The 12,237-nt window shown below is 48.4% G+C and overlaps 1 protein-coding gene across 1 annotated transcript in view; it reads right to left on the reverse strand.

The window, feature by feature from the left end:
* Positions 1-4,398: 4,398 nt before the first annotated feature.
* The window catches only part of LOC144167763 (oxysterol-binding protein-related protein 9-like), a 46,075-nt gene continuing 38,236 nt past the window's right edge, over positions 4,399-12,237 (reverse strand). The window contains exons 10-12 of the mRNA XM_077696944.1: positions 9,812-9,903; positions 7,777-7,912; positions 4,399-5,862 (exon numbers count right to left, since the gene is read on the reverse strand). Coding sequence (XP_077553070.1) covers positions 5,737-5,862; positions 7,777-7,912; positions 9,812-9,903 — 354 coding nt within the window. The 3' untranslated portion in view covers positions 4,399-5,736. The remainder of the gene's footprint in view (positions 5,863-7,776; positions 7,913-9,811; positions 9,904-12,237) is intronic.

Raw genomic sequence — 12,237 nt, forward strand, 5'->3', positions numbered from 1 at the left:
GATCCACTATACCTCACCTGAGCGCCCCCACTGCAACACCGCTCATTTTCGGGGCTGAACAGCAGTCCCAGCCGATCCGGATGCCGCGGGCAGATATCCTGCAACTCCTGGAGTTATGCTCTTGAGTTCGCTGTCAGCAGAATATCGTCCAGGTACAGCAGACCGGGTAGTAGCTGGTGAACAACTTCGCCATCTTCCATGTACTGCCGGTCAAAATCCCTACCGCTGTCCTGAATGTCAGCGTCCAGATCGCACAAGGGCAGCATGAATGCAACGGCGACAGCTGGCAGCCTTGACATAGTGCTCCCCCTATCAGCACCGGCTGCGAGCTTCGGCCTTGCCACTCCACGACCACCTCGGTGCCGGAATATAGGCATTGTATCAGTTGGATCTCCAACTCCGGGAGGCCCATGGCTCGCAGCGTGTTCAAAAGCACATGTAAGTAAGTAAGTAAGTATTGTTGAATAAGGCGGACTTAGCCTTGCATAGCTGCCGGCAATTGCTCCGCCTAATCGTCCCCAATACCATATCAAATCTCTCAAAGTCATAACACATCACTTAGTCCTAAAATAACAGACCCGCTATGTCACCACACCTCACTTAGTCCTGTGGACTGCAAGAATCCGAGTAGGAGATGAGACACATCTCTTCGCACAATCCAGTGGTCCCTAGGAAAAATAATGTCCTCCGATGTAGCATGGGGCACTCCTAACTTCTGGAGATCACGAAAAAAGTTCGTCCGCTCAGGGTTGGTTTTGGAGCAGTTCATAATGAAGTGATCAATGTCACCAGTCACACTGCACGAGGGGCACAAAGGGGATGAAACAATGTTGATTTTATGTAGCCAAGCTGGTGTACGGGCTGAGTCTGTTCTTACGCGGTGGAGCAGACAGGCTTCGGCTCTTTTCAGGCCCTTCGTCACGACTGGTTGATGTACGGGGTATACCTGTTGAAAAGACCTGTCAGCGATCCCTACTCCTACTAAAGCGGCTTAAGCATGAAGGCTTCACCGTGCAATTCCAGTGGATCCCGTCGCACGTCGGTGTAGCGGGAAACGAACATGCTGACAGCTTAGCCAAGGACGCCTTATCTTCTACAAGGACGGTGCAAACGCGGTGCGATTTCCAACGCATACAGAAACAGACCGTTCGCGAGCACTTTAGGCAGCTGTGGCGAAAAGCACAACATGCTCCACCGAGTCGTAGGCTTTTTCTACATACAAGAACGCAACCCATAGCTCTCGCCCCTCCGAGCATGCGGTTTCCACGCACTGCGTGAGGACAAACAAGTTGTCCTCCAAGCGGTGCCTCTGCCGAAACCCATTCTGGAGTTCGCCAATAACTCCTGTCCGCTCTGCCCAAGCTTGCATTCTCCACCTGAGGACCTGGGCGAGTACCCTGTACATGATGGAAGTTGGTGATTGGCCTGTAGGCCGCAAAGCTGCTCCTCTCACCCGGCCCCTTGTACAGAAACAGCATGTGACCACGTCTGCAATCCGTAGGTATCCCCCCAGTCTACAGCATGACACTTAGCATCACCCGCAACTCGAGGTTCTGTTTGGGGCCCAGTTTTTTCAAAAGACCCGCCGGAAACCCATCCAATCCAGGCGCTGTACCTGCTCGCATCTTGGCAATTATCCGCCTCATCTCCAACTCCTCCACAGGGCCTAGCCACTCCTCTAGATCCGTGGCATTGGCCTCGCCTTCCACCTCCATGTACGGCGTCGGTGTGTGGCCTTCTGCGTATCGGCTTCTACTAAAGCTCTCCGTAACACATTCCGCCACAAACTGCCCACCTTCTTTGTCCGACATGGGATGATTCAGGACTGGATGGCATAATGGCTCCTCAGGTGGAGAGCGTTTCTGGGAGCCCCTTACATGTCTCCAGAACTTTCCTGGAGCATCCCCCCTACTCCTCTTCAACTCCTCCAGGAACTGCCGGTCAACCTGCCGGATCAAACTCGCCGCCCTCCTTTTCAGCTCCAGATAAGTTGTCCATCGTTCCATCCGCACTTACACCGGTTTTCTGTGTATCACTGTCCGACGATGTGCGCGGCAAGCCTGTTTCCACGCGACAGTGTTGCCTGTCATGGCCCGTCAGCAGGAGCGGGGCTTCTTCCGTCCCTGGGGCGCAGGGTGCCTTTTATGTGGGAAGTGGGAGACTCCGAACACGTCTACTTCGTCTGCAACACGGCCATTATACTTCTGGGACGAAATCAAAACGTGTATCCGTACCTCGTGGACTGTCAACTGGCCGAGCTTAAAGTTTCTATGCGTGGGAGCGGACTACCCCGCCGTCCGTGACTGCGTCCTCGCCATAAGCCTCCACTTCCTCTGGAAAGCCAGGGTAGAGGCGCCCTCCAGCCACAGCCGGTATGGCGACATTTTGTGCGTAAAGTGGAGCTCTCGGGACACCAGGCTCGAAACCGGAACTGCGACGAGTGCTCGCCCGAGCCAGTCATGCACTGAAGCGCTATAAGACAAACGAGGAGAGGTGCAAACAGGGAAACTTCTAAACCCATAAAAAAACGCGAGCGCTCAACGGGCCAGCGCTTCCTTGCCTCATACGATCAATCCCTCTTTTAAGCTCTCTATACAAGAGGGATTAGCGCCGGCCGATACGTCCCACAGAATTCCTTTAGCCTTTGTTACGGTATAGCTTGTGATGCTGTTGTCATTGTTCTTACTCCTTTGTTTCGTGTTTTCTTGCTGGATTTCTGTTCATTGTTATTTCACAATATGTATACCCAAAGATGTAACAGACACATCCGCTGTCAAAGACACTGCTGAAACATGTCTAACCCTTTGAATAACGTGTATATGTGTGTATACAGTTATAATTACAAGAAAGAAATCTGTGATGTAGGGGTTCCCTCTTAGCTTCTTTTTTTTTAATTGCGATAGTATGCCCTTTGGCATAAGGTCCTACAGGTACAAGTTGGCACCCGTTTCCCGGAGGACGTCCAGAGGACAGCGGGGGTGGGACCCCCACAGCCATCGCTGAAGATCGGGGGCTCTCCCAGGATGCAGGCTTGTGCCGCGAAGGTGTCGGGATCTCACCGCACTCAGGGAAGGGCACGTCCATAGCAGGTGGTTGGTGTTGGCGTCTTCGGCAGGAGCCGTATGGAAGGGGCAGGTCGTGGAAAACGGGGCACGGTATCGCGGTTGCCACGCCCGGGTTACCGCAGGAGAGAGGGCCACCCCAACTCGAAGTCTACGCAGCAGGACCTCCTCCTAGCGAGCAAGTCCACTGGGAAGGTCTGTTCCACATGGTTGGATGAGAGCGCGTGTGGCGCGACGCAGATCTTCCTTTAGTTGAAGAAATTGTTCATGTGGTTCAGTTGTCAGCAAGGGCAGGGGCCGTGGAACCGACGATGCCAAGGACAGTGGTTCGAAACGGACTGCTGCCTCTTTTAATGACGATAGTCTTTCTTGGGCTACTTAAACCCAGAAATTTTGGTCTGTCTGTCTGTCTGTCTGTTCGTCTGTCTGTAACTCGATTCAGCCACCCGGCCAAAGTAAAATGCTTACTGCGCAATAGTCTTATATACTCACAGCCAAATGTAAACGTCTAAGCCCGGTTTATATGTTCATACTTGTCAACTTTGTTGAACAAGAACAAGACATTCCGCAAATATAAGACAGGAAATTAGTACACAAGGGATATTTACAGTGTTCCTTCATTAAAAAATTCATGGATGCTTGGTTTTTCGATAGCAAATGATATTCTACATCTACTCCAGAAAACCGCCGCCTGCTGGCGGCATATGAAAAATCACGGGGCAACAGCAACGAAAGGTTCCACTAGCTAGGTTCCACGTTCTGCTTGGAACGCACGTGGAGCACGGCCACGCGGTTCTGTAAACCTTGTAGTCGGCGTCTCCGCCGTACTGCAGCGCTGGCATCGAGGAACCCGGCCTGTAGCAGTGGAACGCGGTAAATTCAAATCGCCTTGCGCAAACCTTTAGTGTGTTTACCTTGGGATGAGCGCGGCGGTACAGGAACAGCATGAGGTGAGCGGGAAAGCAAAGTGGGGCATTTCCTTGGCAAATGCCTACAAAGACTATCGTCTTTTGACGACATTTGTAACAAAAGGAGCAGATACGCGGCCAATTTTTTTGCTTTGTTTTGCTTTTTCACTTTTAAATTGAGGTATAATTTTCGTGGCTTACGTTAGTTATTGGTGTTTTAAATGATTGTTTCTGTCCGTTATGTCATTTTACGTTAGTTTAGATTAGGTTACCTTGCTTTACATTAGGTAGAGCGATGTAGTGCCAGACGGGGCATGTTTACAAAACGTCGGTGGACGTCGATATAGTGGACTGCTTATAGTACCGTCGGACGGCACTTTAGACACAGCATTTCTGAAAAAAAATTCCCCCCATTTCCCCGAGGGGAAGAATGTGAAAGTGCGAATGCACGAGTTGAATTTGCGCGGTTCGGTAATGTTCGCGAAAGAGAGATCACACACACACACACAACTACAAAGAAAGAAAGATGCATTTATTCACAGACACCTATTTGTGTTGTCGTTGTACTTGATTGCTAGAGCGGATCTCAGCTTTGAAATTTCGTGTCAGTACTCCTTTAAGCGGGTACATTAGCCCTTCTCACGCCCGATTCCTGGCCAATCCCCCACGTGGGTATGTGCCATGTCAGCGGCCAGGCAGCGCGCGCCCATCTCCCCCCGTTGCCAAGGAAGACGAGGAGATTCCTGGCCAATCCCCCACGTGGGTATGTGCCATGTCAGCGGCCAGGCAGCGCGCGCCCATCTCCCCCCGTTGCCAAGGAAGACGAGGAGCGCGCGCACCCGCAGCTGTTGCTATGCGGACGGCGGCGGACGCTTCAGGCTCGCTTAAGAAGTGCATTCGCACTTAGAATAATGTGTGTACGGGTAAGAAATATCATGGTGACTTATAATTAATACCTGCCAACGTAGTTTCACCGCAGAGGGATTCACAGCTTCTGCAATTCTATATCCAGGTCAATATCTTAATACAGCCATACAAAACAAGATCGTCGATATGTTAACATAGACAAACTTTGGGTACTGTTATAAAATTCTGCCAACAACAACTCCACAACTACTGGTGTATAGGAATAGTAACGGAGCCATTGACAAGAATATTTTGACTAGTCCACAGCGAGAATTTAAACGATCTAATTTCGGGACGGTGAACTGTGGGGACAGGGGAAGCCTCAGGGACACGTCCTCTGGATTGTGCTATTGCTATTATAGACCGGTGATTTTCGACTCATTCTAAAATGAACAAGCAATAATGTAGCTTACAATAGAGCTTAACATTTTGAAGGTGACACTAACGATGCATTAAATGTAGTTTTGAAACAGTGTTTCAATTCTAGGAAAATGGAACTAAACCATGACAATTTCGAAATACACACATTCAACATACGATATGCACTCCATACAATAGAAAAGCCATGAAAATATCACCGACAAAAATTGGAATTTATTAACGAGTTCGCTTAGCAGCCAATAAGTGGCATGCTGTCACGACGGTCCACATTTTCTAATTCCCTTTTGGCCTCTCCAGGTGACATGCACTTGAAAAATGGAGCCGGGACACGTGCGCAGCGATTTTTAGGAGCTGGTGGCGAGAATGCGCTGTGACCCTTTACTTCAGTGAGGGGATAGTTTTCTTTGTGGTAACGAATGCTGACGGCAGTGCGGACGGGGATCCGATGCTGGTTTGGATCACTCCGTTCTTCAGCTTTTTCACGTTGCGGTGGTTGTGTTAGGATCCTTGCCACCGATCGTCCGTTTTGCTGTTAGGGCGCGCTTGAACAGCGGGGACTTGTAAACCCAGCGAGTCTCCTCCGCAGTGCCCTGCGCCTCGAACACCTGCGTCCAACACGCGACCAGAAGCAATGTTGTTGCTGTGCATTTTACAGCGAAGCGGTTGTCCTCTACTCGGTCGTTTACTTCTTTTTTTTTTTTTGCGTCTGCACAAGAGCGAAAACTCCCTCAACGTCACATACCCACGAAAACATCAACCCGCAGAGCTGTGCTGCTGACCGCTTGCTTCCCGGTGATGTTCCTGGCATTATGCCTACCCTTATGGGAGCCATGAAGAGAAAACACAAGTTTGGTTCATTCAAAAGATTGCCTCGTTAGAATTATACTGACACCAATTTTAACGTAACTTCGCTCAAATAAGCTACATAATTAGGAAAAAATGGAATGGCCATGCGACCCACTAGCTCATTTCCCGCAACAGAACCTATGATGTCATACCAGCGAGCTCTGCGATTGGCGGAGGGAGGCAAAAGCAAACGCAAATTAAGCAGAGCTTATAAGCTTGCCGAACGAGCTTTAGGGCACATTCTTTTTAAATCCGTAAGAATTGTGGGGCAAAGAGTGGAAGTTACGAAAGCACACGTCAACATAGAAGTAGCGATGCGTACTGCTGTTGGTACTGCGCGCATTATGCTTGGTTTAGCTGCACAGGACTGCGGGGCTTTGGGGTAGTTTTAGACGGCACTGGCCGATTGACGCAAGTAACGCTGTCTTACGTGACCATATTTGTCGAGCAAGCACTATGTTTCACGAAACGATTATTTTCTCCCTGAACAAAAACAAGCCAGGTTTAAATACGGTCGAAAACAAACCGAATGCAGAAAACGGCTTGCCACGGTATTGTGGCGCCATCTAATTTCCCTAACGGTAAACAAGGCTTCCCAATCGGCTGCAGAGCGGTCGGTTTCTGTGATGTCATTGCAGACCACGAAAACGCACGATTTAGAGGGAAAATCAAAATTTTAACTTAAATTAATTAATTTCCCAGTGAAAAAAGCATTGTTTGCATTCGGACGAAAACACTACATCTTTCGAATAACACAAACTTGTACTTTGTCTTCATGGCTCATTTAAGTTATGAAATCTAATGGCGTTAATGGGTGCGAGTTTCTTGTATCCCCGCTTGCCTGCATTCGAGTTTTGTACCGAACGGGTAGTCCACTGGCTTGGCTGGGTCACCGTCCATGTCTGATCAAGTGCACAGGGTCGACCAGCGAGATCACTGCTCCTCTCTGCATATATTGGCTCGTAAATTTAAAAATTTTCGCCTTCGTGTTGCCGCAACTGTGCGATTGTAAATATACTCTTTACGTTATCACCTAAATGGAGCGGATCATTATCGCCGTCTTTGTCTCAAGTATTTCAAGATAGAAAGCTACCGATGGAAAAAATTTCACCCTATGTAACATTAACGTACTGCTTGTTCTGTTTTCACTAGGTTCATGCTAACTTCAATTGTCGTATACTAGGTTCGTCATGCGGTACTCTCAAAGTTGCCTTGAGTAACATTAACATACTGCTTGTACTATTTTCACTAGTTCCATGCTAACTTCAGTTGTCCTATACCAGGTCCGTTATGCGATACTCTCAAAGTTGCATAAAGAGACTTGTGCGCTTAAAAATAGGCTGCTCGAAACGATTAATTACCGGATAACGAAAAAACCCTGAATGAAGACGTGATGCAATGCTTCAAAGACAATTAAGTCTGGCATGCACGACGGAACTATGTACAAGCAGGCCTTTTTCACAGTACTTGGTCTCTTCTGATGATCTCTTCCAAGCAAACATTTCCAAACTAGGATCTCTTCTAAGTAAACATTTCCAGCAAGGAGAAGACAGGGAATCGCGTTGGAGATGTGCAACGCAACCAGACTCGGCACTGCTCAAGGCTCTGGCTGCTGATAACGACTGGAGGGTCACGAGGCAGTTCCGATGGTGCCATGTAATGTTCCCACTGACCCTCGTATTCCAGGTCTGCTTGGCCTCCTTTCGCTGCGCCGCGTCTTTGCGCTGCTGGTCCTCGAGCTGGGACTTGAACTCCGTCGCCCGGTCGACGTCTTTGCGCTTCAGCGACAGAGTCACGTCCTTCCACAACCTGCAGTCGTCGCGGCGGCAGCAGACGTGTCCAGCTTTTCAGACTGCTAAGTATGCTCTGTAAGAAGGCTCGCTATAGATGCACCTAACTCTCAGCTGACATAGCGTTGGCCATCGCGAGGGGGATCACTTAAATGGAGACATTCGCGTCTGCTTTCAAAGAGCAAATGCCGTGAGAGGAACGGAAGGCCGACACAGCCGAGGGTTCTATGCCATCGCGCAGCGCGCTAAACCGCCCACAGCAAAATGCGGCTGTGTTCTCACCCGTGCGAGTCAACAGCCTTGTACGGTTTCCATGTAACTAATGCGAGGGGTCGTGGTAGAGTTATCTCAAGATCCGTTCCACTGAATCGGTATTTCGCCATATTGAGAATTGAATTTATTGGAGATATTTTTATCTAAAAACAACTTTACTGTGAACGGATGTACAAGGTATTCACTTTTTATTTTATTTAGTTGTTTCTCGGGCCATTAATATGCGTGTGATGTTTACGTTTTGAGAACGTTTCCCCTAATATGGTTCGTTCATTGCTTTCGGGGCAAAACCCGCATACTAGTGGTCCCCTTGAAGCGACCCCTCATCGCGGGATATCCAAGGCCCTATTCTCAGAAACGCACCTTGGGTTATTTCAAATGTACTGGCGACGCCGTCGTAACCGAGCGAGCGAAGACCAAAAAAACAAAAAAAAGGAAAGTGTAGCAAAAGTGTAAGGGGGAGGGCGGGGTGCGCTGCTATGGCGTCATCTCTCTCTGCCTCCCACTCACACTTTCCCCATGTGGCGCCGCCGGGGAGTGCCTTCCTTCTCACACTTTCGCCAGGAGCCCCTCTTCCGTTCGTGGTTCATGCGAACCACGTGACATTTGCGAGGGATATTTAAACACGACTTGCAACAACATGCTCGCCGGCGCCGGCGACGCGCTGCGAAACAGAGTTTCATACTAATATATACTAGAGGGAAATCTGGCGCTGCATTTCCGGGCCACCGTGGGCGGCGCCATTGCAGCTAGCGACGTTCCTCGCCTACTTGGCTTGATTAGGCGCATGACTTCTTTTTGTCTCGAAGCCAAAATCAACAAAAACGGGTAACATTGTTTTCATGTTCATCTTGCATGAAGCTTCTAAATAATCCCTGACAAATAAATCTTTCTGGAGCTTTAATTTTATTATAACAAAACAAATTTGATTAATCTTCTGCAGTTTTATTGTTGCTTTTTTGCAGCAACAGGCAACTTTCCAGCCTGTTCGTGAGCCATGCCAAGGACAAGTGGAACGTGCCTGCCCGGTACATGACGAAACGCCCGCTGAAGCGCGGATCCCCTATACTCGGTTACAACTCAAGAACGGCACCCCTCATGTAGTGTATCACTCCGCCAAAGCGCCGGACCAGTGACGTCAGTGCGCGCGCGTTTTGAAAGGGGTTTGCTATGAATGCGTGATATCGTCTGCCTTGTCTCACGCAGTTTGTTTGTCGTCGCTGGAGTCGTTTATAAGCATATTAAGTCCAAAAAAATCACGGGAACGGCTCACGCCATGTTCAAAATATTCCCAGTAACGCCGTACTTGCGCCGAGCGGAGAAACATCCGGCTACGGTGATAAGGCACAGCGGCAACTTCCGGTGCCGTTCTTAAGTTGTCACCGAGTATAGACAGTGGCGCCAGATTTCCCTGTAGTGTATATTAGTATAAAACTCTATGCTGCGAAATAACGGCCGAGTAGCGCGCGCCGCCGTGCGTTCGCTGATCACGCGATCACTTCCTCTGACCGAGCAGATATGCGCCGTGACCGAGATGACTGCAGTTCGCGCTGAGCACAAACTTCGCGTTAAGGAGTACAGTAATCGTCAGCGCTTCTTTTTAATTTAGTTGGCGCAGACTTTTTTTGCTGTTTGAATGACTCACCTGCGAGACTCATGAGGTTCCTGATCTTTAATTAGCCGCACAACCTTTTTGGTGGTCGGCAATGTCGTCGTGTCAACGAAGGTGACTTCTGTCTGCAAAACAGAGATGCGGTCTGTGTTTGACATATGTTAGGCCAGAGGTTACCAGTTTTGAAAAATAAAAATTAAAAATCAATGTCAATATGTGTATTTCAGAAACAATGTTAGCAGCTTTTAGCGACCCTCTAATTAAAAACCCTTGACGTGCTAGCAAAAGGGGAAGTCATGACTCAGAAAAAGGGTGCCGGCATAACCCGTTTAAGCAATGATTCACTCAAATGCCAAATGTCAAAGGGCTCGTAGGTTGAAGTTGTTCCATTTCGTTCCAGACAAAGAGCGAGGGAGAGAGAGAGAGAGAGAGAGAGAGAGAGAGAGAGAGAGAGAGAGAGAGAGAGAGAGAGAGAGAGAGAGAGAGAGAGAGAGAGAGAGAGAGAGAGAGAGAGTATTTTACTGAAAGACAGAAAATTAGTTGTAGGGGGCGTTGCGAGATTCAGAAGCCTCGGCGCATGGGCTTTTTTCTCCTTATGGCTTCCTGGATAAAGTCAATCAGGTCACTTTGCTCCTCTTCTCTTCTAGGTGAGCTCACCCACGCTATAGTAAGTTGTTTTCTAATTTGGATATATTCGGGGCACTACCGAAGAATGTAGTTTTGGTCATTGATCATTTTGCACTGTAAACATCATAGTACGGGTGTTGCTTTATCATATCTGATAAGATATAGCCCCACTGGTTTTTCACTCCAGACTGGTATTGAGCAAGAAAAGTACATAGTAGACCTGATTGTGTGTTTACGCCGGCAGTGTGTGAATAAGGTAAGAGAAACGAAATGCAATGCAGATGTGGTAATGTTTTTTTTTTCCCAGGATGGAACAGGCTACCTCGGCATGCTACCACCGTTATGTCTAACGATGCATTTTTTTCCCTGTTTTTTAAAGCTTTCAAATTGTGTTCTTCGGTTGTGTATATTGTTTCAGTTTATTACTTTGCATTTATTGTCAAATAACTTGCATTTGATTATTCTATTTTCTTCCACCCCCCCCTCACTGTAATGTCACATGACGCAGTGGGCACTATAAAAAACTGTGAAATCATATGTAACAACAGCATTTGCAGCCGTATACCGAAGCTCTTAAAAGGCATCCGGACGTGGACCCGAGATGTGAGGTCATGCCCAAACCACCTGCTGTGTTTACTTCATCTCCCACAGCGTAAAATGCACAGAGGCGTCTTTCCTTTCCCGCTCTCCGGGAAACGTTTACGTAGAAATACCCCCATTCACCCTTGATGCACTCTTTGCTCAAGCTTGTTCAGCGTGGCACTTCAACCCTTTAAAGGCGAGAGCAAACGTCCCCAACGCTCTGCGTTCTAGACAATATAGCGGTACTGCACGAACTCATCCCCATATTCTGCAGGCAATTTCGGGCATGTTAGACCATATCACGGCTATATCGAGACGTTGAGTGAACACCGAGAGTCCGCAACATGTCTGCAGCCCAAACGTGGACATGGGAAGTATGTTAGAAAACCTTTCAGCGGCGGTAGTTTTCTCGACCGGACAACAGCCACAATGACGTTTTTTCGCAGAACGGGACACTGACGCTTTCTGCTCGCGTTTTTTGCTCGTGAAAACGCGCCGCGCATGGCATAGGCGCGCTGATGCTGCCCCGAATACCACCCGCAAGCTGCGCACGGCGCGGCAGGCAGCGGCAACATGGCGGCGGCACCGGCCGCGATGTGGTGCGGGTTGCTCCTGCGACCGCTTCTACCGCCCTTGAAAATGCCACTCAAGGCACAAACGAAGTTGCTTGTGCAGGAAAGGAGCTGATAATGTGGACATAAACGACACTATCAAGCATCATCTGCGGTGCTAGGGAAAGCGCCCGTCAAATATCCGCCACCGTGCTAAGCCTAAACATCTCCGGCGGAGCTACCCGGCTTATTTAGTGACTCTAGAGTGAACTATAACACAGAGTGGCCCAAACGCCTATACTTTTATTACAGGATGGTACGTCGATAACTGGAACACTTTAAACTTTTTTAAAGACGATAGTCTTTCTTGGACTACTTAAACCCGGAAATTTTGGTCTGTCTGTCTGTCTGTCTGTCCATCTGTCTGTCTGTGACTTGATTCAGCCACACGGCCAAAACAAAATTGATATTGCGCAATAGTCTTATATACTCACAGCCAAATGTAAATGTCTAAGCCCGGTTTATATGTTCATACTTGTCAACTTTGTTGAACAAGAACAAGACATTAACATTACGCGAACATAAGACAGGAAATTAGTATACAAGGGATATTTAGTGTTCCTTTATTAAAAATTCATGGATGCTTGGGTTTTCGATAGCAAATGATAATCTACATCTACTGCAGAAAACCGCCGCCTC

Source organism: Haemaphysalis longicornis, unplaced genomic scaffold (assembly GCF_048455015.1).
Source record: "Haemaphysalis longicornis isolate Haplotype H1 unplaced genomic scaffold, Haemaphysalis longicornis Haplotype H1 scaffold_2, whole genome shotgun sequence".
NCBI classification, from domain to species: domain Eukaryota; kingdom Metazoa; phylum Arthropoda; class Arachnida; order Ixodida; family Ixodidae; genus Haemaphysalis; species Haemaphysalis longicornis.